The sequence below is a fragment of the Lemur catta genome, chromosome 11, assembly GCF_020740605.2.
Source record: "Lemur catta isolate mLemCat1 chromosome 11, mLemCat1.pri, whole genome shotgun sequence".
Lineage (NCBI taxonomy): Eukaryota > Metazoa > Chordata > Mammalia > Primates > Lemuridae > Lemur > Lemur catta.
This window is the reverse complement of record NC_059138.1, coordinates 77,865,370-77,893,305: the sequence shown is the minus strand read 5'-3', so window position 1 is coordinate 77,893,305 and position 27,936 is coordinate 77,865,370. Positions and strand designations below refer to the sequence as shown.

The window sequence follows — 27,936 nt, the reverse complement described above, 5'->3', positions numbered from 1 at the left end:
AAAAAGCAGTAGATTCCTTAAGAAAATAAGTAGCTTTTACGAAAATTGCAACACAGTGAATTGGTGGCAGGAAATTCGAACTGATTTACCCTGGTCTGAAGAAAGACAACTAACTTGAGACGAGACACAACTTTTTAGGGGGGAAAAAAAAAAAAGACGACTCAAAGGTTTCTCTGTTTTGCAAAGCCATTCCGGTTATAAGAATTTATTCACAAGGCAAGATAGCCTTAACGGTTCCGCGAAACTTCGAGAGTACACTGAGTGGTGTGTCAAGACGGCAGAACGTTGAGAGGACAGGAAATATTCCACGGGATCTCACCGCCTGGGAAAAAAACCGAGCGGACACGAGCCACGTGGATCCGCCAGATCGCTCGCTCGGCCTCAGATTGGTCGAGCCTGCCCGGGCTGCGGAAAAAAGCGGAAGCGCGCTCTTTCAAAGTAGCCGTCCCAACGTCGATGGTCGTAGGCCACTTCCGGCGTAGCCATGGCGGCCAACGCTACTACCAACCCGTCGCAGTTGCTGCCGCTAGGTAATCGCTGTCCTGTGGGGAGCGGGGCCAGGGAGCTGAAGCTCAGGGTTAGAGGCCGAGGGGTTGCGGCCGGGGCAGCCCTGGCGGAGCGTGGGGAATACTTTCCCCCGCCGCGGCTCGTCTCTCAGCTCCAAGTCTCTGCGGCGCCAGACCTCCGTGCTGTCTAACGTGTTACGGTTCCTCCAGGCAGTATTCTCACTCCACAGACCAGATCGTCTCGGGGAAAGGTCCACACTTAGTGAATTCGTCGTCGGCCTTCTTTGTTGTGAACTCGCCTGTACGGAATCTGGATGGCAGTCTCACTTCTCTACCCGGCATTTAAGATCCCCAGATTGAATAAACCCTGTAGTATATCTCGTTGGTTGAGAATAGCACCGCGGTCTGGAATGGGCCTTAAAAGAGGAATCTGGAAACTAGTTCTATCATTCGTTTAACGAGCACTTATCGAGCATCTGGACACCAAACACCCTGCCTGGGCACTATGTAGCAATAAACTTAAACCATAGGTAGCTATTGCATTCAAACAGCACACAAGCCAGTGCAGGAGAGAATATTGGACTAGTAAAACATCGTGCCGAATAATGCTAAACTGGCCAGAGATGTTCAAGCTGTTGTCAGAGGACAGAGAATAGATTGCATTAGGTGAGGGAAGTAGTGACAGGAAAGAGGCTCTGGCAAATATAATTATGTCTCTCTAATATTTTGTAGCTGGTGAAAAGCGATTGAGTTAGTAGACGTGGCCGGGATTGAAAAGTTTTCGTTCCTTCATTCAACAGATTCTTGGCATGCCCAGTATATACCAGACACTGTCCACTGGGGACACAATGATGAGCAAAAGTAACCACGGTCTCTGCCCTCATGGAGTTTAGAGATTGGGGGGAGAGAGAGAGTGTGTGTGTGTGTGTGTGTGTATGCACGTGTGTGCGCTCATTTATTAATCGCAAATAATCTAAAATAAACATAAAACCACAGTCATAAATTGCTACAAAGAAGAGGTAAGTGGAGACCAAGGAAAACGTTTCTGTAAAAGCATGATTCAACAGAGATTTGTATTATAAGACCTACGGTTGTTGAATGAATGTTTTTCCTGGTTTATCTTTTGCCATGTGCAAGTAAGAGTGCCAGTAGGTACTCAAATATTTGTTGAAATAATGAATGAATAGAATAATCTTTTCTCATTCACAGAGCTTGTGGACAAATGTATAGGATCAAGAATTCATATTGTTATGAAGAGCGATAAGGAAATTGTTGGTACTCTTCTAGGATTTGATGACTTTGTCAGTATCCTTTTAAAAGGTGGTGGTGGTATAGGTTTTTCTTCGTTTTTTAATGACTTAAGAAATACAATCACTATATGTCTGATTATTATAATAAAAATCAGTTCATTCTCAGGGAACTTGTGATAATGTTTTAAGAGGTGCGTGTACTGAAAGAAAATAAAATTTCTATTGGCAACATGCATTTTGAATTTGAGCCATTGTGGTAAACATTATAATTAAAACTGAACAAAGGCAGAAGTTAGAGTAAATTCAACGTGGTATATATATTTTCTTAACCCCAAATTTCAGATATGGTACTGGAAGATGTCACTGAATTGTAAGTAGCGTTAAAATTAAAGAATTGGGGATAATCTCTCTTTTTAATGAAAGGCAGATTTAGTAATACTGAGTCAGTAAAATGATTGATGAGAAACCATTATGTGTTGGAAGTACCTTAAAGATAGAAATTTTTTCTACTGATGCTTGTAAAATTGGATCAAAGGGTTATTAATGTAATTGTCACTATATTGCTAGGAATTTAGTAGAGACAAAGCTTTAGTAAGAGATACTAAAAACAGCCAGGAATCTTAAGGCTCAGGTCAAATCAAGGAACTGATAATAAGAGCATTTAACTGTATAACAAAATATAAATGATAGCTAAATTACATTCATTATAAAGATTATGACCAATATCTCTGTTTTTAAAATTGAATTGAGGCCGGGAGCGGTGGCTCACGCCTGTAATCCTAGCACTCGGAGTCCAGGGTGGGAGAATTGCTTGAGACCAGGAGTTTGAGACCAGCCTGAGTAAGGTCTCAACAAAAAATGCAAAAATTAACTGGGCACACCTGTAGTCCCAGCTACGTGGGAAGCTGAAGCAGGAGGATCGCTTGAGCTCAGGAGTTTGAGGTTGCAGTGAGCTACGATGATGCCACTGTAGCCCAGGCAAAAGGGCAAGACTCTGTCTCTAAAAAACAAAAAAACTGAATTGATACAGATTGGTTTAATATATAGGAATCAACAGTAATAGATGTGTTAAAGAAAAAGAGTGAGGCTGCTAAACATTTCATTTCATATTTGATCTCCTTGGCAAGTTTCAGTTTCTTTTTATGAAGATTAGTCTGGTGGATGTAGATCTTAGGCCATCAGTCTACTCTGTTGCCTTTGATGAAGAATGTACATTACCTGGTGAATATCCTTTGTCTCTGAAAATTGTTGGTAGAATTGCCTGACCTCACATTGATTTCTATAACAAGAATAACCTTTTTAGGGAAGGAAAGTGTTTCTGAAATGTTAGCTTTGATTATCACTGTTTATCTTGACTCTTTTATTTTGTCTGTTCATTTAGTGAAATCACACCAGAAGGAAGAAGAATTACTAAATTAGATCAGATTTTGCTAAATGGAAATAATATAACAATGGTAAGACCATTAAAGGTGTTTTATTTAGATGCTAGCCTATTTTTGTGGGGCACGATTACAGAACTAACTTGAAATGCTGCTTGCTTGACTAAATGATCATGGCCCAGTGGTGCTTAAAATGGGAAGGGGATTCTCTGTGGTCAGGGCCCTAAAGCTGAGGTATTGAAGAGGCATTGGGCTTAAAGATCAATTTGCTTGGGCTTTTTAATCTTTTATTTTGTCAGGAGTTATTGTTGAGACACTAAGTATTCATTGATGATGTTGGGAATTATAAACAGATACTATCTGGAAAAGTGGGAATGTGAGGGAGGGGGAAAGAGGTAAAGGTGGCTTTTGGTGGTGATGAGCTCTTAGTAGGGGTTTAGATGACGTGGTGGGGTGTTATTAATAAACTCTTTTTCCTCTTATGCAGCTAGTTCCTGGAGGAGAAGGACCTGAAGTATGAATGGGTTTCCTTGATTTATGCTAGATTCTGTTTTGTCTTAAAACGACAAAAAAATAGAATTTTTTTTTTTACTTTTTAATATTTACATGCTATAAAGCAGTTTCCCGTTAAAGGGAAATACTTTGAAGACATATACCCATTTTGTAAGTTAATCATGATTATCTTGGAAAAAGAAGAAAAGAATTTCTTCTTTGAAGACTAAAATAAAGATGTTTTTTGTTAATTGTGATTTCATTTATTGTATTGCAGTAGCCAGTGGGACAAAGATTATAGATATTTTGCCACTTACTTTCCTGTCATTTTATGCCTGTTTGCTTCCTCATGTACATGACCATTTGATTCTCAAACAAAAATTGTTCCAAAGAAAATGATGAACTTTGATTTGAACAGGTACATTTAAAAAGCCTGAAATGATTACTTAGAAAATTCATTTCAAACTCTGATGTTTTGTAAGGAGGATTTCTCTGCTGAACTCAAATTCCATTAACTCCTATTAAAAGCAAACAAAATGCACGGGTAATGTATGCAAATTATAGAAATGCAAGTAAGCAAAAAGGAAAAGATCACATTTTGCTTGTATCCTCTTAGACTTTCTCAGTACACTTTCAGTACACATTTTATTTTTACAAAAACTTGCTCATTTGATTATACTGTTTTTAGCCTCCATTTAAGTCCTTTTAAAAACTTAAATGGTGACTAGCTTTCCATGTTATATATTTCAACAACATTAATGTGTACAGGGTATTTTATTAAATGGATTTACTATAAATTATTTAGCCTATTCTTAATAGCCACAGTAGTCTCACTAAATCTTTATACATTTTTGTTTTTCCTAGAATAAATTGATAAATGTAAGATCAGAGAGTATATATTGTCATGTTACCAACAAAAGTTTATACTGGCTTACACTGTTGCCAGGAGTTTTTTATGGTACCCTTTACATCCTTCCCAGTGTTAGCTGTGTTCTGTCTTCTCCTCTCTTTGCCATGTAACAGCCAAACCTGGTATGTCTAAAATTTTCTTTATTAGTTTTGAACTCATTTGTATTTTTTAAATTACTTATCCAAGGCTTTTGCCATTGAGATGTTTATCTTTTTCTTACTAATTTGTAAGAATTCTTGATAAATTACTCTTAGTCATGTATTTTGTTAATAATTTCCCTAGTTTGTAGTTTGCCAGTTAGTGGTATTTTTTGACATAAATACTGTATTTTTATGTATTAATAGTTACATTTTGACCTAGTCTGTTACAGTTTTTTCTTTGGTCTACGTGGATTAGAAGGACCTCTTTTGCTCTTATTATATTTTTCCTTGGGGTCTTTATGTTTTCTTTGTTTCATTTAAATCTTGAATCCATCTGGAATTTTAGTATTTCCACATGGAAAAAGGATCCAACTTTATTTTTCAAAAAACAAAACACTGATTTGTATAATAGTATTTTCTGATTTATGATGTGGTGTACCTATTACTACCCTGGCTGATTTCAAGCTACCAAGGGGTTAACAACTGGCTTGCAAACTTCCCAAAGATTTAACAGTTGGTTCTGAGGAGTCAGTTGCTGCACACCACTGTTTCTGACTCTTATTCAGGGGGAGTACTTTCCCTCTCCTGTTGTTTCTTTCCCTTTGGAGGGAAGCTGAATGATGTAACACCGGCCTCATTCCACCCCTTTATTCCCTATCCCAGGGGAGCTGGTGGTCATGCCCAGCTCTTCCTTTTTTCCTGATCTGAGTTAGTAACCTGCAAGAAGCACATGTTCTTAGCTGCAACGTGCTATGAGTTTTATAGAAGCCTGATCACTTGGGGAGGCATATGGGTATCTAGTCTGGCTACATGAATGAGTCTGCTTCTGGGGTTCAGGAATAGGAGGTCCACTCCCAGCAGATAACTATGTCTCCTAATCTAGTCTTCAGCACTAATAAAGTTAATGGTATGACTCCCATCTGCTTATACTTTTGTCTTATCTGCAAGTCATTTAGAATGGGTACTATTCTAAATCCACATTTCTCAACCTTGGCACTATTGACATTTTTGTCTGGATAGTTCTTACTCGTGTGAGCTTTCTGTGTATTATAGGAAGTTTAGCAGCATCGCTGGCCTCTACCCATTAGGTACTAATAGGATACTCTCTTACCACCCCTGCCCTCCCAGTTGTGACCAAAATGGCTTCAGATATTGCCAAATGTCTCCCAAGGGCAAAATAATCACCCCTGGTTAAAAGCTACTGTTCTAAATAATAGAGATACTATTTATTGGACCCTCCAAATTCCCCTGATAATTGGTGTGTGGGCCAGGAACATTGGATCTAGGTGAGTAAAAATGGGGGAGAAAATGATGTGATTGTTCCGCAGGGCAAGATGGGTGGTTTTAAGCTCAAAGGATGTTGTATTAGGTGCTGACCATATATGGTTTTCACTTTGGCAGGTTGCTGGTGAGTGGGGCAATTTCTGTAGAGGCAGGGCATTTAAGCAAAGGTGAGGCCTCAGCAAAAGTGAGATGGCAGAAAAGGTACAAGGTGTTTGGGCACTGGTGACTTTTGGTAGGTTTTTCCTCAAACGTTGGTTTGAAAACTGGTACAGTAGCAGAATCACTTAGAGCTACTGAAGAACACAGAGGCCCAAGCTTGCTGAAGGTTAGGACCTTGGGCCTCTGTCTTTTTCCAAGTTCCCCAGGTAATTCAGTCCCTTCCCAAAGCTTGAGAACTGCCTTAGGCTGCTGCAGGGTGCTGCTGGTGTGGCAGTGACTATCCAAGACCACGTAAATATTTTGTTCCTCATCCCATTTTAACCCACCAGTTTTGTATTTGTCAATGTTTCTTACCACAATTAATTAATGGTTAATTACTTAATAACTGATTATGACATCAGAAAGCAAGGTAGCATTCAAAGACCAATGGGGATAAGACAGGAAAGTACCTGAAGGGGCTGTTTCTAAGTTACAAAAAGATACATACCCATCCTTTGCAGCTCCTGTCAAGAGGTGGCATGTATTTACCCACACCTTAAATCTGGGCCAGCTGTGTGATTTGCTATAAGGCGGCAGAATTGATGTATCCACCTTGTACACTCCCTCCCTCCTCCATTTTCTTCCTTCCCCTCTTTCTACTTTCTTCCCCACTTCTTTTCTCCCCCCACCCCAACCTTACCACCGCTGTGTTAAGAAGCCAGGACTAGTCTGTTGGTTGATGAGAGGAATGTAGTCCTAGCCAGTAGTCATCTGTCAGCTATGTAAGTGAGGCCATCCTACAATAGCTGGCTCCTGATGAACCCACCAGCTGACCCCAGACACAGAAATGAGTCCAACCATTGGCCAAGGCTGGCCCAGATCAGCAAAAATGACCAGCTGACTCAAAGACTCATGAACAATAATGAATGCTTATTATTCTAAGTCACCTAGTTTTTAAGTGGTTTGTTATATCATAATAGATAACTGAATTAAAGAGAAAGCCAAAAGAAAAAGAATCCTCCTTTCCCAATATTGGAGGAGGCTGTTAACCCCACTTCCTTATGCTAAAACTGACAGTTAAAGAAGATGTAATCATTTGCCTGCCTTTTCAGTAGGAACTGCGTTTCAGGATAACCACATAGCACCAGTTGAGGAGGGAAAAATTATTTTGAATAAAAGAAAGTTAATACTGTAAGTGTAGAAGGACTAACAGCATTAAAAAATCACTTTTTTTGCAAGATTAATACAGTATTTGACTTAGGCGGGGATCACCAATGGATGGTGAAGCTGTTAGATAAAAGGTTGATAGAGAGCTGGATGTTCTCATAATGGAAGAATATCACCCGATACATTACTTATAGTCAGAAAGCGAAAGCCACTTTACAATGGAGAGATCTTGCTGTGTCCTTCATAACAGAGTAGTCAAACTTCACATCACTAATAATGGTTGAACCAGATGTTATGTGCCTGTCAATGTGATGTAATACGAAGTGCACAGCATCACCTATGAAATATTCTTGCTAAAAATATTTATGCTAAAATTCATGAAGATTGAAGATCTAACTTCCTGTTATGTAAATAGGAAGAGAAATAAATTTAATGACACCAGGAGGAAATGAACAAATCCAGAATGTGTGATGTATCAGACAGTTGACCTGGTCTCTTAAATAAGTCAATGTCATGCAAAAAGCTAGTGGGTGTGGAGACTATATAGAACCAACTGCAGTGGGTGGTACTTGATGAGTCTGTTTTGAACAAACAAACTGAAAACATTTTGGAGAAAAGTTGGGAAAATGTGAATATTTACAATATATTAAATATTAGGTTTTGTAATATTGTTAGCTATGAAAGTGCTCTGATTATTATGGAGGATCATGTCCTTATTTTTTGCTTTGCGTGTGTTTAGGAGAGAAGTGTCATGTAATTTAAGTTGAGTGATATGTACGTAGCTAATGAGATGGGTAAAACATATATGGTAAAATGTTAATTGTTGAATCTAGTAGTTTTAAGGGTGTTCATTATTTATAAATTTTCTCTGAACATTTTTATAATACAATGTTTAAAAAAAGACATACATTTTCCATCAAATAGTACTAGACCTACTTCTGGTAGAGAAGAAAAGGAACCCATTTAAGAACCAATTAGAAATTCAACTGAGTCTTAAAGAAAGCAGAACAATGGAGGGAAAGGGAATACAATGAAACAGGGGCATAGCCCACTGCTGCAGGAGATGGAGCGGAAATGAAGGCTACTGCGGGCCTGGAGCATCCAAAGCTGAGGAAACGCAGGCTCTCTAGGGGTTCCTGACTGAGGTTTAGGTCCTCATTAGGATCCTAGGAGCCAAAAATCTCAGAATGTCCAGCAGCAGTTTCTAATCAGGAGTCTGCTGGATATAATTCTTCAGTTGAAACGAACGTGGAAAGGGGAGAAGTCTTAACCTAGGCAGGACATTGCCCAGGGCTAAGCTACTTTATAAGTAATGAAAGCAGCCACTGTGGCACAGGACTGATACACCCTCTCCTGAGTGATTGGTGGCAGCCATGCCATCAGAGAGTCCAACTTAATGCAGTCCAAGGTGCCCCAAACTCAAACTCATTTCCAAGGGGACATGGAAATTGGCAGGTTTAAAGAATGTTAGATGAGAAAGAAAGGCTGTCCCAAGACCTGATGACTGAGTCTGTGCAAACTTCTCAACTCTGCAGGAAGGCACTTACTGCATGTGCCACTTGCTGAGGAACAGGGGAGACTGTGTTCTGTGGATGGACTTCCCCGGCAGATATGGTCAATATAGTGTCATAATCAGCCTATTAAGGTAACCAGCTGACTTGAGTAAGCTATCTAGTTGAAATTCTTGGGCCATGGATTCTGAACATTTGGCAGAGACTGATAGGCAAGGCTTGTCCTGGCAAGGCCTAAACCTCCTGCACTCAGCTCCTCCTGAGTCTCTATTATAGTCTTTGGCAATGGTTAAGTTTTGGATTATAAGGATGTAATTTTACCTGGGAGAATCATTGGGGCTGGGGGCTGGGGATTGACTTGATTTGGTGTGAGGGCTGGTCATAATCTTGTGTATACAGTTAACTTTTTGTTCCCTTTAAAAAGTGAGGCAAAGCATGAGCAGCAAAAGAAATAAACTGAACTTCATCAAAATTAAAAACTTTTGTGCTTCAAAGGACACCATCAAGAAGATGAAAAGACAACCCACAGAATGGGAGAAAATATCTGCAAATCATATAGATGATAAGGATTCATCTAGAATATATAAAGAACCCTTATAACTCAACAATAAAAAGATAACCCAATTAAAAATGGTTAAAGAATCTAAATAGACATTTTTCCAAAGAAGTTATGCAAATGACCAATAAGCACCTGAAAATGAAAAGATGCTCAACATCATTAGCCATTAGGGAAATGCAAATCAAGCCCACAATGAGATGCCATTTCATACCTACTATAGGATGGCTATAATTTAAAAAAAAAGGAAAATAACCAGTGTTGGCAAGGAGATGAAGATATTGGAAACCTTGTACATTGCTGGTGAGAATATAAAATGCATGGAGTTACCATGACCCAGCAATTTCACTCCTTGGTTTATACCCAAGAGAACTAAAACCATGTCCACACAAACACTTCTACGTGAATTTTCACAGCAGCATTGTTCATAATGGCCCACAAGTGGAAATATCTCCATGTGTGTAAAGGTTACACATACCTGAGGCATATCTTAACTTCTGAGGCCCTAAAAGAATTACTTTCCCACAAGTGACAGCCCATCCTGTGGCTACTGAAAGGACCTTTATTCCAACCAAGCATCAAACTGGTTAAGATTGAGCAGAATAAGAATTTGGGAGCTGGGTGTGGTGGCTCACATCTGTAATCACAGCACTTTGGGAGGCTGAGGTGGGATGATTGCTTGAGCCCAGGAGGTCAAGGTTACAGTGAGCTATAATCACATCTCCATACTCAAGCCTGGGTGACATATTGAGACTCTGTCTCTTGAAAAAAAAAGAAAAGAATTTGGGGAATACTGTTTTTGGCTTTTTTATTTTCCCTTCGGTAGAGATGGGGTCTTGATATGTTGCCCAGGCTGGTCTCAAACTCCTGGCCTCAAGGGACCACGTGCTTTGGCCTCCTAAGGTGCTGGGATTACAGGCATAAGCCATGACACCTGGCCTTGGTTTTGGCTTTTAATTTAAGAATATTGGACTTTTAACTCACAAATATAAGGGAATTTAGTTTTGGATTTTAATTCTATTGGAGTTTAACATTCTTGGACTTTGGTTTGCAAGAAGGTTTAATGTTTGAATTTATCCCTGTGAATTTGATAATGAAAGGGTATTAGATTTGGGCATCTCTATGTTATTGGCATTTTATTATTAGGTCTTAATGCTCTGATATGCCAGGTTGGACCATGTATTGGGGTTCTCTAGAGAGACAGGAGCAATAAGATATCTATCTATCTATATATATAGATATAGATATATGAAAATGGATTTGTTTAGGGGGATTGGATCATGTGATTATAGAGGCTGGGAAGTCTCTTGACTGGACACCTGCAAGCTGGAGACCCTGGTGTGCCAGCAGCGTGGCTCAGTCTAAGTGCGAAGGCCTCGGAACCAGGGAAGCCAATGATGTAACTCGCATTCCGAGGCTGAAGGCCTGAGAACCTGGGGGGCAGCTGCTCTAAGTCCTGGAGTCCAAAGACGGGGGAGGCTGGAGTTCTGTGTCCGAGGACAGGAGAGGAAGAGTGTGTCCAGGCTCCAGGAAACAGACACATTCCCTTTCCTCTTTATTCTTTCAGGACCCCCTTCAGATTGGATGGTGCCCGCCCTCACTGAGGCAGATCATCCCCACCTGGTCCACCCAGACTCACACGCTGATCTCCTCTGGTGAATACGTTAAGAGTTTGGCTGGCGTGGTTGATTGGCCCTCAGTGCAGTGATGCAATTGGGCTTCTGGCTGTTAACAGGGAAGAGCAGAGACAGGAGCTCAGTAGCTTCAGCAGGGTCCTGGTGTTCTCTGAGTCCCATTTTGGAAGACAGCAGGAGCCCTGGCTGACATCTCTCTAAAAGAAGGAGCTGGTACTTGCTCTCAGGTCAGGCTGACACCCAAATTCATGCTCTGCCTACTCCTGTCACAAGGAGTGTGGGGTCAGAAATGGCCAGAAAACAGACTTAATCTACTTAATCCAGGGGTGACCCTGCTCCGTTATTACACATTTTGTTCTTGAACTTAGTAAGAAAAATCATGCACAACATCAACTGATCACCAGAGGGCACTGTGGAACCAGGCAGCTAGTAGCTTAAAGCCAAGGCTGTTTAGATTTCCTCAGAACCTCATTTGAATTTAAGTTTCTGGTCTCTCATGCTGCTGTACTTACTATTGGATCACACCACAAGGGCAGGTAAAGGGTTGAATCTGTACTGCTGTTTCACCCTTTCTTCGAAAGGAGGAATCTTTTTCATTCATGTATTTCATTCATATTTTTAATATGAGATGCCTTTTCCAATGTAAAATATTGCCTTTTAGTATAGTGTTGTGGATAAAGACATGGGCTCTAGAATCAGACTTTCCTGGATTCTAATCCTGATCAGTCATTTGTTAGCTATGTGATTTGGGGCAGCTGCTTAACCTCTCTGGCCTCGATTCCCTCATGTGTAAATTGGGAATGACCACTTCTCAAGATGGTAAAGATTATCAAAGCTAATTATGTGTAAATCATCCAGTATACTTTCCATTACATAGTAAGTGCCCAATAAATGCTGGTAGTTATTACTATTATTTAAAAGGCCTCTGAATTAACTTATTTTTATGGTTTTTCCATCAAAGCAATTCCTTTTCAACAGTTGAAGCTACCTGTCTTAACATTTGCCATAAGAATGGAGCCCCTGGCGACTTCTTGGGCCCCTCTCTCCCAGGACTTGTGAACCTCGCCTGGGCCCCTCTCTTGGGACCCATTGCCCTCGCCCAGGAGCACTCAAATAAAGCCTTGTTGCTTACCTCTTTCAAAAAAAAAAAAAAAAGAATGGAGCCCCTAGTCATCCTTAAATCTTCCATCACACCAAGCACAGTGCTTGGGGCACAGGGGCTCAAATAATATTCGTTGAATCAGATGGTGACAATAGAATGGGAAGCTATCTTTTTTTTTTTTTTTTAAGATGAGACTGAAAATATGGGCTTTATTAATTAGAAAAGAATTGAATTTACAAAGTACCTAGTTTTAAGATAATAAGGGGAGTAAAATAAAGAGGCAAGGAGATTTCAAAATATGTTCATGGTTATCAATTCATTAATAAAGTGATGATTTGTTAAGCACCACTTTGTGCCTGCCCTCTGCAAGCCTCTCGAGCATGTGGAGAGGAGAGGGCTAGATTCTGTGTATGGTGGGAGTAGGAAGCAGGGAAGGCGTCTGCGCTAGATATTCTTTGTCTGCCCCCATCCCCTCTCTGCCCACCTCTGCCTTGCGCTGGGTCTGGGATGCTGGATCCTGCCCACTGTGTTGCTCAGTTGCCCTCTGGCAACAGGTTGGGTTCCTCCAAAGGGGACCAAGAGCAGGAGGAGATCAACAGCAGGAGATCAGAGGGTGGGGGGAGAGAGATGGGGGTGGGGGTTGCGTGGGGGCAGGTTGGTGGGGCTGAGGAAGGTATTTCTTTCTTGGCTTGTCCCTACTTCAGCACTGTGTCCTAGCAGTGGCTGTGACTCCCCGTGATGGCAGGACATACTGGCATCCCCTCCTCCAGGACTCTAGCTCTCAAAGGGCTTGTGTAACACTATTTTCTCCCCTTGTCCCATTCAGTCCTGGGGTAGTAATGTCTTCCTACAGTTGCTATTGTCTGGGATCCTCACTGTCCCTTATACATTTTTTAATACTGCCCCACCTCTGTGAGTAATCCTTTCATTAAATAAAGTCTCTTCATCTGAAGCTTTCTGGGACCATATCCACATGGCATCCTAGAAGAGGAGATACTTGAGCTGGGCCGTGGCAAATGAGCAAGTGTCTGTTAGGCAGAGAAGAGGAACAAAGGGAACAGGAATGGAGATGTGAAGGATTTGGCATTAGGGGCTTTGATGAGTGATGCTTGGTAGTTGGAATTCAAGGGCACACCTGAAAATCAGATCTGCCTGAGTCAGAATAAGCCTTGGCAACATCTGGAAGGTCGAGTTTAGAGAAGGATTCCCTTCTCTAAAGGATCTGTTTGCACTGTCTTGTTTACAAGAATGGGGAATCTTTTGGGGGTTGCAGCCTATTCAGGCTTACCTGGTGGGTTTGGAGGAGAGTGCTGTGGAAGCCAAGTTGAAGGAAGGGATTTCAGAGGTCTTGAGATTTTGTTAATATCACAGTGGAAAAAAGAGTCCCGAGTATGACGAAGTGGCTTCAAAAAGAAGCATGAGGATCCGAAAGGAGTAAAGCCCCTGGGAGAGCATAGTGACTGCTTGAACTCATCTCACTCATCTCCCCTGGGGGTGCACATCCTAAGAAGAAGAGGGGTTAACTACAAATGGAAAACAAAACAGAACAAGTGGTAAGAGCTGCACATCTTTACAGATGTGAATGATCCATCTTCAGGGCCCAGCGTTTTCCCTGGGGCCCCTTGTAGGAATCTTTTGTCATCATGACTACCTCAGTGACACACAGGCAAAGCAGGGAGATTAGCAGTTTGGAAAGGAAATGGAAAGGCAATCAGGAAACCTGAGTTTGTCATCAAGTGGCTGGGGAACCTTGGGCAAGTCACTTTTTGTTTTTTCCCTGGGCTTCAGTTTTCTTACCTGTAAAACAAGAGATGAATTGAATATTTGGGCTCCGTTCCAGCACCCAGCTCTCTGCTTTGGGTTGCGTTCCAGTGGAAGAGAGCGTCAGCCAAGGGCCCAGGGTCCAGTGGAGAGGAGGGGGGTTGACCACAAGTGGCAGGTCCTGTCTTTGAGGCTCAGGCATGCTCCCTCGCCCCCTCTGACCGTTAACCACCTGGTCACTGCCAGCCATGCTGTTTGGAATTCGATGTGCATTGGGAGCCCTTGGGACCATGCGGACATGTTCCCACATCCGCAGATCACTCCTGACAGTGTCCTGTGGGAATCTAGTGGTTTTGGATGCTGTGGCTAATCTTTTAAAGCTGTGATGCTCCCTGTTTCCCTTGCTGCCTCCTCCTTTTGGGTTTTGTTTCAATGAGAACAAGCTGGAAGACCATTAGGGTGGAAACCACTGGGAGAGGAATCATGGTCTGGTGGAGAAGTCAGCCGACAGAGTGAGCTCCGGCAAGCTGCTTATCCTCTTTGGGTCTTGGTTCCTCCTCTTTGAAACCAAGGCAAGAACTCAGGCCTTTCCTCCTCCACACAGTTATTCTGGAGACCCAGGGGGCTCGTGAATGTGAAATGCTTTAACTTGGATAACTTTCCACATTGACTGACTTGAGGGCCAATCTGGTCCTGCATTCATTTACCATTGAGAACATCCTGCTTGGCTTTTAAATCTATACTCTACCACTTTCCAGAAAGAACTGTGGCAGCCTGCAAAATACCTGGTCATTACATCTCCTATAAAAGAGGGAAATACACCAGAGCATTAGGTCACGGCCATAGGGTGTGGTGAATCAGATATGTGGGTCCTGGGTTCTCCTGCTCCCCTGCTGTCTGGGAAGGACTCTTTCTACTTTTTTACTTTCTTCCAAGTATTTCCTTTTGTCTCATAATTGCTGCTTCTTGGGCCATAGGCCCCATTAACACTTCCTCATAGCAACCCGGTTGTTAGTCACTGCTTTTAGCCGGCTTCGCAGTCAGCGTCTCATGGGGGTAGTAAGAGATGGGAAGGCCCTTATTTTTTCCTGCACTGAATTGCCTGGAGAGCATCTCCTGGTGATTGCAGCTGGAAGTGTGACATTTAGTTAGTGGAGAAAACTGAGTCAGACAAGAGGCAGCCTGTGCAGCGAGAGGGTGAGAAAGGGCTGGGAAGAGGTGACATGCTCAGCGGGGCAACTTGGCCCAGGCGTTCTCCTCCATCCAGATCGGGTGTTCGCATCACCACGGGTGGGGATTGCAGAAGCTTAAGGAATTTTCCATTGTGATGGGAACCACAAATGAGTCCCCATAGACACCTAGTTTCCTCTGTTCCACCTGACAACTGTGTTGGGAAAATAAACGATGAACTCTGAGAGCGAGCACTTTACCCAAGGAAGCTGGACTTCCTGCTGTGCTAGTGACTGGTGTTTGAGGAGGACACAAGCTTGCACTGAGATCTGTGGCTTCTGAGAGCACAGGGTCTGGAGCATAATGAGTTGGAAGGGAGCTGACAGCACCTCTAGGCCCAGTCCCTCACTTCATGGGAGAGGAGACCTAGGGAGGGTCATTCACTTGCCTAGGGGACTCAGGGGCTGTGCTAGATAGAGCCTTTGATCCCTGGGACCTGGTTCAGAGCTCTTGGCCATGACACTCCACCTCTGTGACTGGATGGTGATGGTTGGGTTGCCCTGGATAAAATGACCTCCCTTCCCCCAGAGGCTGATTGAAACCACTTATGTCTGAGCTTCTGCACCTCTCCATGGGGGTCCTAGAAATATTCATTTCCAGTTTATTTACAAAGAGCCATCTCTTCCCTGTAGGTGCAATGCTACTTGGAGCAATGCCTTTTCTACCTCTGGGCCCCTGGCACCTTGAAAAAGGCGGGCAGTCAGCGGCAGGGGCCAAAGGGTGTGGCAGGGTCAGGAGGAGGGGCTCAGATGGGACAGGACCTGAAAGGAGGAGGCCCAGCAGGGACTTTAAAGGCAGCATGGGGGTGGGGTGGGGTTTGAGGATCTGGCTTTTCACATGGGCTGTCACTTCTCGATGGTGTGACCTTGGAGAAGTTACTTAATATCTCTAAGCCTTAGTGCCCTCCTCTGTAAAATGGGAATGGTAATGAGTTATTAGGGTTATATGAGAATGATATGAGATGATGTATGTGATAATATATTATATAATATACGTGAAATATAGGAGACATGAGAGCATCCCACAGGGCGGGATGCGCAGTAGGTGCTGTGCAGGAGGGATTTGCTTCACTCCCTCCTGGGCACAGCTGTGATACCTGGACTGCCTCTCATCTTCCTTCCTTTGCAGAGCTCTCTGCCCTCAGGTCTCCTCCCATTGTGCAGGTGACATGGTACAGTGACAAAGATCAAGGTAGTGTTTTTTTGTTTTTTTTTTTTGAGATAGAGTCTCGCTTTGTTGCCCGGGCTAGAGTGAGTGCCGTGCCTAGCTCACAGCAACCTCAAACTCCCGGGCTCAAGCAATCCTTCTGCCTCAGCCTCCCGAGTAGCTGGGACTACAGGCATGTGCCACTATGCCCAGCCAATTTTTTCTTTCTTTCTTTTTTTTTTTTTGAGACAGAGTCTCGCTGTGTTGCCCAGGCTAGAGTGAGTGCTGTGGCGTCAGCCTAGCTCACAGCAATCTCAAACTCCTGGGCTTAAGCAATCCTCCTGCCTCAGCCTCCCGAGTAGCTGGGACTACAGGCATGCGCCACCATGCCCAGCTAATTTTTGCTATATATATATTTTAGTTGACCAGATAATTTCTTTCTATTTTTAGTAGAGACGGGGGTCTCACTCTTGCTCAGGCTGGTCTTGAACTCCTGACCTTGAGCAATCCACCCGCCTCGGCCTCCCAGAGTGCTAGGATTACAGGCGTGAGCCACCACGCCTGGCCCAATTTTTTCTGTATATATTTTTAGTTTTCTATTTTTAGTAGAGACAGGGGTCTCACTCTTGCTCAGGTTGGTCTCGAACTCCTGACCTCAAGCGATCCCCCCACAACCCCCCCTGCCTCGGCCTCCCAGAGTGCTAGGATTACAGGCGTGAGCCACTGCGCCCGGCTGTGTTTTGTTGTTTTTAAGAGGAAAGGGGATATATTTACTGGCTTACATGGTTTAACAGTCTATTTACTGGCATGGCTGGCTCCATGGTTCTAATGATGTCACCAGGATGCAGTCTCTCCATCGCTTAGCCTTGCTGCTCTGTGCTATTTCCATTCCAGGCAATCTCTCCCTGATGGAGATAAGAGCAGAGATGCAGACTCTCATTCTGATGTCAGCAGAAATCCCAGCAGAAACAGCACCAATCCAAGTGATACCAAGATAACATTTTTGTAGGGGGCCTGGACACCTGATTTTTGCCTTTGATTAGCCACTTTCTTTCTAAGTGGTCCCCAGGAGAAACATTCATATATGCACAGAGGCTATGAGACAGCTTTTATTGCTTAGGTGTGGTGGCAGAAACAGCTGGGTGTCCCCCATTTTTCACTCTCTCCCTACATGGTTGTCCAGCTAAAGACTACATTTCTAAGCCTCTGTTTCAGCAAAGCATGATCATGTAAGAATCATGTCACGAGATTCTGGCCAATGGAGTGTGGACGAAGTGCTGGAGTAGGAGACGGATGCTGCAGAATAATGGGAAGAAGGAGTTCCGGTAATTGTGGAGCTGTCAGACCAGCTCTGGATCACCCACCTGGCCATTTGCGTGAGTAAACCATCTTATTTAACCCACTTGGTTAAGCCTAACCAATACAGGCACCAGTGCAAATGACAGTGTCCTAAGGAGCTAAATTAGACCCTACAGAGGACTCCTATTGCCTGGGGTAGAGGCTATCTCTGGATTCAGAGCCTGTTGGAGACAAGCCAGGATTTTCCAAAGCAAGAAAAGTTGCAACAGCTTGCTTGGGGGAATTCCTGGTCTTGGTTCAGTTGTCTGTGGCCAACCAAGCCCCCAGTGGCTGATTCTCAGAAGGCTGGGAAAGGCTGCAGGAATGAAATGAATCCAAAGATCATTTGACATTGATTTTATCAAGTCCTTATGTTTCCTTTCCCAGCAAGCCTTTTTAAAACCCACTTTACCAGATTAGAACCTGGGCTGAATAATTAAAAAGAAAGCCATTTTATTATGAAAACATTCAAATATTCACAAAATTAGAGAAAATAAATACCCATTCTCAGATCCAACATTATCAACATTATGCCATATTTGCTTCTTCTTTCTTTCTTCCTCCTATTTTTCTCTCTGTCCTTCCTTTCTCTCTCTTTTGTTTTTTCTTTGGCTATAGTCTTTGTTTTTTTTTTTGACTATCGTCTTTGAAAGCAAATCTCTGCCAATATGTCATTGCATATCTAAATACTTCTCTTAGGTATTTCTTAAATATAAACATATTTTCTTAGAGGATGAAACCATTATCATGAGTAATCAAATTAGAAGTAATTCATTGATATTATTTAATACTTAGTATTAATACTTTATTCAGATATACCCAGTTGTCTCAAATCCTTTTACAATGGGTTGTCTGAATTAGGATCCAAGCCAGGTCCACTCATTACATTTTGTTGTTGCTTCAACAAACCTTTGACCAGAGTTGCTGCAACCACTGAATCTGAAGCACAGGGTTGTTATGACTCTGCCTGTTCTTAGTGGCCAGCTGGAGGGAGGGAGGGAAGGAGCAACCAGTGTGGGAAAGCACAAGCCAGATAATCAAGTCCACAGGTCTCTGATTTGCTCAAAGATGTGTGATTTCTTTAGTTTTTGTGTTTGTAATAATTCATTCCTGGAGTGGTTCATTGGAAGTGAACAGTGCAAAGGTGGGACACCTCTGGCTTCTGATTCAAGTCCAGCCCTGGCTTCATGTATTTAACATATGAGTTCATTTGAAACTCGCTGATCCACCTCTCATGTGGATCAATTATATGCCAGTGCTGTGTTAGGGACAGTACAAAGATCAGCAAGAAAAGTTAGCAAAGAACCACTTAATTAGATGGAGGACATAGGTGTCCCCTTGCAGCTGCGGGGCACTACACAGAGGCTGGAAAGCGTGTGCTGTGGGTGCACGAGGGGATGGGAAGGGTGATCCACTCCTGGGGGTGGGGGGGTCGGTCAGGAAAGGCTTTCCTGAAGAGGTAATCACACAGCTGAGTGTTAATGGATATTTTCCTGTTAAGGGGAAAAACATTCCAGGCAGTGGGGACAGATTATTCTAAGGCACTAAAACTTTCTAAAAATGCAGCAACGGTTTTGAACAGCAGGATTTTAAGTTGCGTGATGGATATTTGTCCAGTGAAAATAATTCCATTTTATCTACAAAATGTGCCTTCAGATTTTAAACAGGGATGAAAATACTTTTTAAAACAAATTTTGTCAATGTTATCTTTTAAAGAATCTGCTGGCTTGTGTGCCATTCATCCCTGCCCCTCCTCCCTTCCCCTCCCAGTATTAGTTTTCAGCAAATTCCCAAACTCTTTCTTTCTCAGGCTCCTTTATCATTTCCCAATCTCTCTTACTTGATTGCTCAAGATAAAGCCAACATATAATGCTAAAAATACTCCCATTCTTTTTTTTTTAAAAATCAACCCGCCAAATACATTACTTTTATCTTTAACGGTTTTGATAATCTATTCACCATGGGTCAATGACACATATGCTACTGCTCTAAACATTTGAGTGCAGATTTTTTTAAATATAATGTCTTTTTTCCCTTAGGGTAGATGCCCAGTAGTGGGATTGCTGGGTCAAATGGTAGTTCTACTTTTAGTTCTTCGAGGTATCTCCATATTACTTGCCATGGATGTTGTGCTAGTTTGTACTCCCACCAGCAGATAGCAGCACAATTCACAATTACAAAGATGTAGAAACAATCCAAGTGCCCATCAATGCATGAGTGGATTAATAAAATGTAGTGTATGTATACTATGGAGTTCTACTCAGCCACAAAAAGCAGAGTGAACTAGCACCTCTTGTATTACCCCGGATGGAGCTGGAGCCCATTCTTCAAAGTGAAGTATTACAAGAAGGGAAAAACAAGCACCACATGTACTCACCATCAAATTGATACTAATTGATCAACACTATGTGCACATATGGAAGTAACATTCATCAGGTGTTGGGAAGATGGGAGGCGGGAGGAGGGAATGGGTATATTTACACCTAATGGGTGAGGTTTGCACTTTCTGGGGGATGGGCACGCATATAGCTCTGACTCAGACAGTGCAAAGGCAATATATGTAACCTAAATGTTTGTGCTCCTGTAATATTCTGAAATAAAAATATATATATTAAAAAAACCCATGTGGTAACTACTCACACTTACTTGAATTTCTTAGTCTTAAGATTCCAAAATTGGCCGGGCGCGGTAGCTCAGGCCTGTAATCCTAGCACTCTGAGAGGCCGAGGCGGGAAGATTGCATGAGGTCAGGAGTTCGAGACCAGCCTGAGCAAGAGTGAGATCCGTCTCTACTGAAAATAGAAAAAATTAGCCAGTCAATTAAAAATAGAAACAAAAATTTAGTTGGGCTTGGTGGCTCGTGCCTGTAGTCCCAGCTACTCGGGAGGCTGAAGCAGGAGGGTAGCTTGAGCCCAGGAGTTTGAGGTTGCTGTGAGCTAGGCTGATGCCATGGCACTCTAGCCTGGGCAACAAAGTGAGACTCTGTCTCAAAAAAAAAAAAAAATTCCAAAATTATGTCCAGCAATGGAACCGCCTTTAGGCTCATCGTCACATTGATGAGCAAATTCTGACTGCTGTAGTGAGTTACAGATTGAAGTTGGGAGACATACAGTAATTACTATTTCTTTGAAATGCATGCTAATATAGACTTCCATTTTGTTCTTTTATTTATTTTTTATTATTTTTTCATTTTGAGTTTTTTATTGTATGTATATATTACTGATTAAGACTTTTTAAAAAAAAGGTGAATGCAAAAATTCAAAGAGCATCCTGGGCCATTTAAATTAGGGAGGAATAGTCCTACATATCTCTACAACTCTGAAGGCAGCCCTGTATTTAAGCTAAGAAGGCTATAGAAGACTAGGCAGGGGCTGCTAGTCTGTATTCTTCGCTAACTGTAAGCCCCTTGAAGGCACGAGCTCTTTCTGCAGCATTCCACCTCCAGGACTTATTGCATAGGGTCTGGCACAGAGCAGGCCAGCATTCACGGTTGTAAGAATGCAGGAAAATGTGTTAAAGACATTTTACAGAGTTACATTGCAAATGGCTTAATGGGGGGCAAGGGTATGAAAATTTGATGCTCTTTTAAAATTGGGGACATAACATTAAACCATATCATTCATTACTTAGACATACATTTATTATTATGTGTAACATACAGAATTATGATTTCAGTGTTCTGTTGGAAAAATGTGGTTGTTTAAACATTTTATTAAGTACAGACACCCCCACTTAAGGACGGAGATACGACCTGAGAAATGCATCATTAGGTGACTTTGTCATTGTGCAAACATCATGTACTTACACAACCTAGATGGTACAGCCTACTACACACCTAAGCTATATGTACAGCCTGTTACTGCACTGAATACTGTAGGCCATTTTGTTCTTTTACATTGTATATTTGGTGTCTACCCTTCATTTATCCTCAATAATTTTATGTTGTGAATTTCTCTTGAAATAAAGACCATTCTAAATCCATTAGAATTTAGTCAGTTTGATCCTTTATTTTGCTTTTTGATATAAGAAATAAATGATTTTGTTATGAGTGTCTCCAAATGTACATTTAAACACTACCCCTTTCTTTGTTTCTTTCTGTGTTTGTTTACTCACTCATATGAAATATATTTTTGCCTTTTATATTTTGAAGTAAAAAGTCTCTCAGACAAATGATTGTTTTAACTATAGAGTTTATCTGAAAGATATAGATAAGAGAACGTCAAGAAAAATGTACTAATAAGTGCTGATAAGTAAATAGTTGTTTCATTAGGATCATGTTCAAAAATTGCCAAAAGTGATGGTGGGAAAAACTCACTGAGGACTATGTTATCACAATTCACACCGTTTTCCTAAGTGAGATGCCACGCTGCCTGCACAGCTGAAGGGAAGGGTTGAACTTCGTATGCACATTGGCTGGACAAGCAAATTGAATAATTCAGATCCAAAAGAAAGGTAGGAATTTGCTTAGATAGACAAAGCCTAGGAATCTTCATTTTGCTCAATTCTTAAAAAAGGGAGTGAATACATTCTCTAGTTCAAATTCTGTAAGTTGAAAATCAAAGCTATTGATCAGACAAATTTGAATAGCATTTAGGGTTTTAAATTCTAATATAGTAAAAGGTTAAAATTGAAGCTAGCAAATAACATTTAGTATTATTACAGAACTGGTATATTTTACGACACCTTGAGGGAGGTTTCAAGTAAGAACTTTATTTTAGTGTGATAAGCTTTACGGTAACAGTTTATATCTAGAAATAATTGTCTTAGTATGTAAAAGGAGCCTTTTTTGAAGCCATGTAATATTTATTACTTTTGAGAAATACATGAAATCTGTATTTGAATTTCTTTTCTTAGAGAAAAGGAAATGCAGTTTTTGACCTGCTTATGAAGATATCTTGACATATAAATACAGACTAAACACAGAATTGGTTAAAACTAGTTCATTCAGAGATAAACATTTTGCTTTGAGATATTTAAAGTTGAAGAATAGCCGAGGTGGATGGATCATTTGAGCTCAGGAGTTTGAGACCAGCCTGAGCAAGAGCGAGACCCCGTCTCTACTAAAAAAATATAGAAAGAAATTAGCTGGACAACTAAAAATACATATAAAAAACACTAGCCAGGCATGGTGGTGCATGCCTGTAGTCCCAGCTACTCGGGAGGCTGAGGCAGTAGGATCACTTGAGCCCAGGAATTTGAGGTTGCTGTGAGCTAGGCTGACGCCACAGCACTCTAGCCCGGGCAACAGAGTGCGACTCTGTCTCAAAAAATAAATAAATAAATAAATAAATAAATAAATAAATAAAGTTGAAGAATATACTGACCCAGTTTTATAATAATGATCTTCAAAAGAAAACATGACTTAAAAAATCTGCATTGTCTTTTCTTGACTTGAGAATTTATTATTTTATCATTACTTAACATTACTTTTATATTTTAAAGTATTTTATACACACTTGTGAATAGATTAGGGTGGGTTTGGCCATACTCAGGGGCCAAGTTTTAAGGAGATTTGGGGGTTGCAATCCAACCCAGTTAATAAGGATCCCCTGTAAGCAATTGATTCTGGTGTTTTCCCATCTCTTACTGCTCATTGGTCTGGAAGCTATGATACCAACCACGTTTTTCTGGTCACATCTAACTTCTGACTGCAGAGAGACTCAGCCTCTAGTCAAATAAGAACATGTGGGAGTCAATGAAGCTTAGACCTAAATTACATCAGTCAACTTACAGATATACATATTATACCATATTATATGTCAGCAATATCCAAGAATAGTATATTGTGGTGTATGTATGGACTATGGTGTTCTTCCAATACTGTGCTAAAACATTTTAAGTAAAATCAAATAGCAAACTAAAAATAAAACAATAAAAAAGAATATCCCTTTCTTCTTAAGAATATCTTATGTATTCTTACTGGGGATTTCTTGGAAGTTGCTCTTGTCAAGTGTTTTCCATGAGCTGAAGGAGGGAAGAGCTATAGCAAAAGTAACTGGGATCTATGCAGAAACTTGTACATGAATGTTTATAGCGGCATTATTCATAATAGCCAAGAGATGGAAACAATCCACGTTGTCTCGCAGCAGATGTAATCAACAACCTGTGGTATATCCATACAATGGAATATCATTCAGCCAGGAATCAAGAACTGATTCCTGCCTATAACATGGATGAACCTTGAACACATCACACTGTGAAAGAAGCCAGACACAGAAGGTTGCATATTGTGTTTCGTTTTATATGGCATATCCAGAATAGCCAAAGCCATAGAGATAGGAAACAGATTAGAGGTTACCAGGGGATGGGAGTAGGGGAGAAGGAGGAGTGACTACTTCAAGCCTACAGGGTGTTTTTATGGGGTGACAAAAAAGTTTTGAAACTAGAGAAAACTGGCAGTTGTATAACATTGGAATACAGGAAATACTACTGCATTGGACACTTTAAAATGGTTAATTGTATGTTATGTGAGTTTCATCTTAATTAAAACAACAACTGGGAGGGTTTTTCAAAACTGTGAGCCCCTACCTGCCCCAACCCCACATTCTGCTTTGCTTCGTGGGGAGTGTATTGACATGCAAGCTCATTGAATAAGGGGTATGAGGTGATACCTGGCTTAGAGTGACTCATCATTCATAACCAATTTGGAGGCTCAAGAGCAGTGCATCTTTTAGGCAATCTTAATGCTGAGCCCCGTGGGTAGCAAGAAATAGCATGTGATTAGAGCAGAAGCAATTACTCTTAGAAAAGCATCATTAGTTTCAAAAGCTCTTGTCCTGAGCTATGTGGCTAAGTAAGGACAAATTAGGATGCTGTCTAGAGGAGAGAAAGTGAAGCAGTTTTCCCCTCTTTAGGACAGAAGCAAACCTAACGTCATCTGTTCCAAGCAGCTAATCCTCCTCTGGGGAGTAGGAAGGGTGGGTTTGGGAGAGGGCGGCTGTAGGAGGCTTAGGGTCTGTATTTTACTTCAAGCTGCTTCAGTTCTTTGTTGCTTTGTCTCCTCCATGATAAAAAAGAGCTGTTTCATAGTTCCTGTTCGTGTCCATCACAGTGCCTTTCTGGGGTTTAATTAACGCTGCAGAAAGGGCAGGAAACATTTCGAGGAGACTGGGCCATTCTGAGGGTCTCTTCTGGGATCCACTGTTTCCATAAGTCTCGTCTTTTTTCTGGGTCCTGCTGTTTAGCAAAGCAAATCAAAGCAAAGGAGGGTCATCTTCTCAACAAGGTGCCCAAAGCTTTCGGACAGTGCGCTCTTTTACTCTCCGCTTCTGAAATCCCAGTCAGGCACATGTAGAAACAGAAAAACAAAAGTCAAACCTCAATAGCTGATGAATGCTATGAGAATCTGCCAGGATTATCTACTTGGTTACCCAGGGCAGTTTTTGCTCTCCCTCTGTGCCTTGAAATTATACATATTGGGCACATCGTATGTGTTAGGCTTTGTGCTGTGTTCTTTCACATAGATGATGCCATTTAATGATATTTTGAGGTATTACTATCTCCTCTTTACAAACAAGAAAACTGAGGTCCAAAGAGATTGCATAACCAGCCCTAATCTCACAACCAGTGTTTGAATGCAAATTCCTTTTTTTTTTTTTTTGAGACAGAGTCTCACTTTGTTGCCTGGGCTAGAGTGAGTGCCGTGGCATCAGCCTAGCTCACAGCAACCTCAAACTCCTGGGCTTAAGTGATCCTACTGCCTCAGCCTCCTGAGTAACTGGGACTACAGGCATGCGCCACCATGCCCGGCTAATTTTTTCTATATATATTTTTAGTTGTCCAGATAATTTTTATTTCTATTTTTAGTAGAGACGGGGTCTCACTCAGGCTGGTCTCGAACTCCTGACCTCGAGCGATCCACTCGCCTCGGCCTCCCAAAGGTCTAGGATTACAGGCATGAGCCACCGCGCCCGGCCTTGAATGCAAATTCTTGACTTTAGATCCAGTGCTCTTTCTACATTACACGTACATAGGTGACTTTTCTTGAGGAGATGATTTAGTAGCTATGCCTACACTTTCTCTTCCTATTCGTCTCTCTTTTCTAGCTCCGTAAAAGAATCTCTGGTTCTTCTTTAACAGAAAGCACATGGCAGCTAGGTTCTGAAGGGCCTTAAAAGCCATTTTAGAGGATTTAGTTTTTAAACAGTGTCAGAGGATTTTAAAGCTGAAACAAAATGGGTTTAGACCTGGTTGTACATTGGGACTCGTCCTCTGGACCAATCCTTTTTGGAACTCAATGACAGTGCGGTACTGAAGTCTGTGCTGTGCTGTCGGAGGGACACCATGTGTGGCGAGGAGCTGCAGTGGGAGACACCACATGAAAGGGTGCCTGAAGGACAACGGGGACCCCTGGCTAAGCTCCCTGCTGAACCCAAGCTTCGTAAGTGGCCCCAGCCAACACCACATGGAGCAGAACTTAGTCATAGGAGAAATGATAAATCATTGTGGTTTTAAGCCTATAAATTTTGGGGTGTGTGTGTGTGTTTCACACAGCAATAGAAAACTGAAACACAGGGTGAGTGCAGCTGCCCAGAGGGGAGCCAGGAAGGGTACATCTGAGCCAAGTTCATTGAGAAATTCTCAACCAATGGCCCCTGTGATTCTGTTCACCCACAAGTTCATTGAGAAATTCTCAACCAATGGCCCCTGTGATTCTGTTCACCCACATTCCTATCTCCATTCAGTAAGGTGCATCCAGTGCACCCCTTTTGCAAACTGTCTCAGCCTTGGCTTTTAGCAGACTAGGGTTAATGCATCTTTGAGCGCTTCATTTACTTTATCCCCTGCCTGTCCTGCTGGATCTCACTGGAGGGAAGGGCAGCGTGGCAAGTCCTCAGGCACAGCACATTCCAGAGGGATCCCAATAATTGGCTGCCTGTGTCAGACAGATGCCTGAAAAATTGGTTTCACCATTGCAAGCTCTCTAGGGGTCTGGGGCATTGGGTCCATTGGCTAATTATCTTGATGTTTCACACACACACACACACACACACACACACACAGACACACACACACACACACACACACACCACACACCCCTGTATTGAACATGAAATTAGAGCTAGTGAAAATAAGATATGACAACCCGAAGTGACTTTGTTTTGTTTTTGCTTTGGGTATTTTTGTTTTAAATGTCATAGAGATAGGACTTTTAATTGTAGAAGTTAACTACCCTCTGGTAACCTAAAAAACAAATACCTGTCTAAAGACATAACAATGAACACTCCCCTTAAATAGTCCCTATCAGAAATTAATCTTCACCCTTTATCCCTTGCTCTCCTACTCATACTACTTGTCAACATCTATAATATTGAATGATAATTTTAGTTGATTTGCTTGAGGAATCATATTTGGTCACAGATCCATGAACTGCTGTTGGGCCTTTGTTTGGTTGAGCGGATAAAGTAAGCAGAAGGCAAGAGCAGATTATTCAGGGCAGTTTTTGTTGAGGACGTGTGAAGGAAGGGCAAAGGAAGGGTGGTGAGTTACTGAAGAGATAGCTCTGGAAGGGTTGTTCAAGGCAGAATTGTTGTGGGGAGGGTCGTGAGGGGCTCAGCAGAGGCTCTACGTCCCTTTGTTTCCATTTCTATGGAATTGTCTGTAAAATATACATGACTAGTAAGTTTGCTCTGGAATTGGTCTGTTTTGAGATTATTTTTTTGAGACAGAGTCTCACTCTGTTGCCCAGGCTAGAGTGCCGGGGCATCAGCCTAGCTCACAGCAACCTCCAACTCCTGGGCTCAAGTGATCCTACTGCCTCAGCCTCCCGAGTAGCTGGAACTACAGGCATGTGCCACCATGCCTGGCTAATTTTTTCTCTCTATATATTTTTTAGCTGTCCAAATCATTTCTTTCTATTTTTAGTAGAGACAGGGGTCTCACTCTTGCTCAGGCTGGTCTCGAGCTCCTGACCTCGAGCGATCCTCCTGCCTCAGCCTCCCAGAGTGCTAGGATTACAGGCGTGAGCCACTGCGCCTGGCCTGTTTTGAGATGTGTGGAAGTGCTAAGTCCTTGGGTGCGGGGGATAGCAGAGACTTCCTAGGGAGATCCACACCATCAGTGTTCCACGGGTAATGTTTGTTTGTTTTATTTCAGAATATTACAAGGATACATATATTGCTTTTGCACTGTCTGAGTCAGAGCTACAAGTGTGCCCATTCCCCAGACAGCACACACTGCACCCCTTAGGTGTGAATTTACCCATCCCTTCCTCTCCTGTCCCACCTGCCTGACACCTGATGAATGTTACTTCCTTATGTGCACTTAAGTGTTGATCAGTAGTACCAATTTGATAGTGAGTACATGTGGTGCTTGTTTTTCCATTCTTGTGATACTTCACTTAAAAGAATTGGTTCCAGCTCCATGCAGGATAATACAAGAGGTGTTAGTCAC

At 42.0% G+C, this 27,936-nt stretch overlaps 1 protein-coding gene across 1 annotated transcript; it reads left to right on the top strand.

Annotated features, from left to right (window-relative positions):
* Positions 1-428: 428 nt before the first annotated feature.
* On the top strand, positions 429-3,878 carry LSM5 (LSM5 homolog, U6 small nuclear RNA and mRNA degradation associated). Its single transcript, XM_045564542.1, has 5 exons — positions 429-530; positions 1,716-1,811; positions 2,099-2,126; positions 3,138-3,210; positions 3,623-3,878. Exons 1-5 carry the CDS (start codon positions 485-487, stop codon positions 3,653-3,655), a joined length of 276 nt encoding a protein of 91 aa, XP_045420498.1. The 5' UTR covers positions 429-484; the 3' UTR covers positions 3,656-3,878.
* Positions 3,879-27,936: the final 24,058 nt, after the last annotated feature.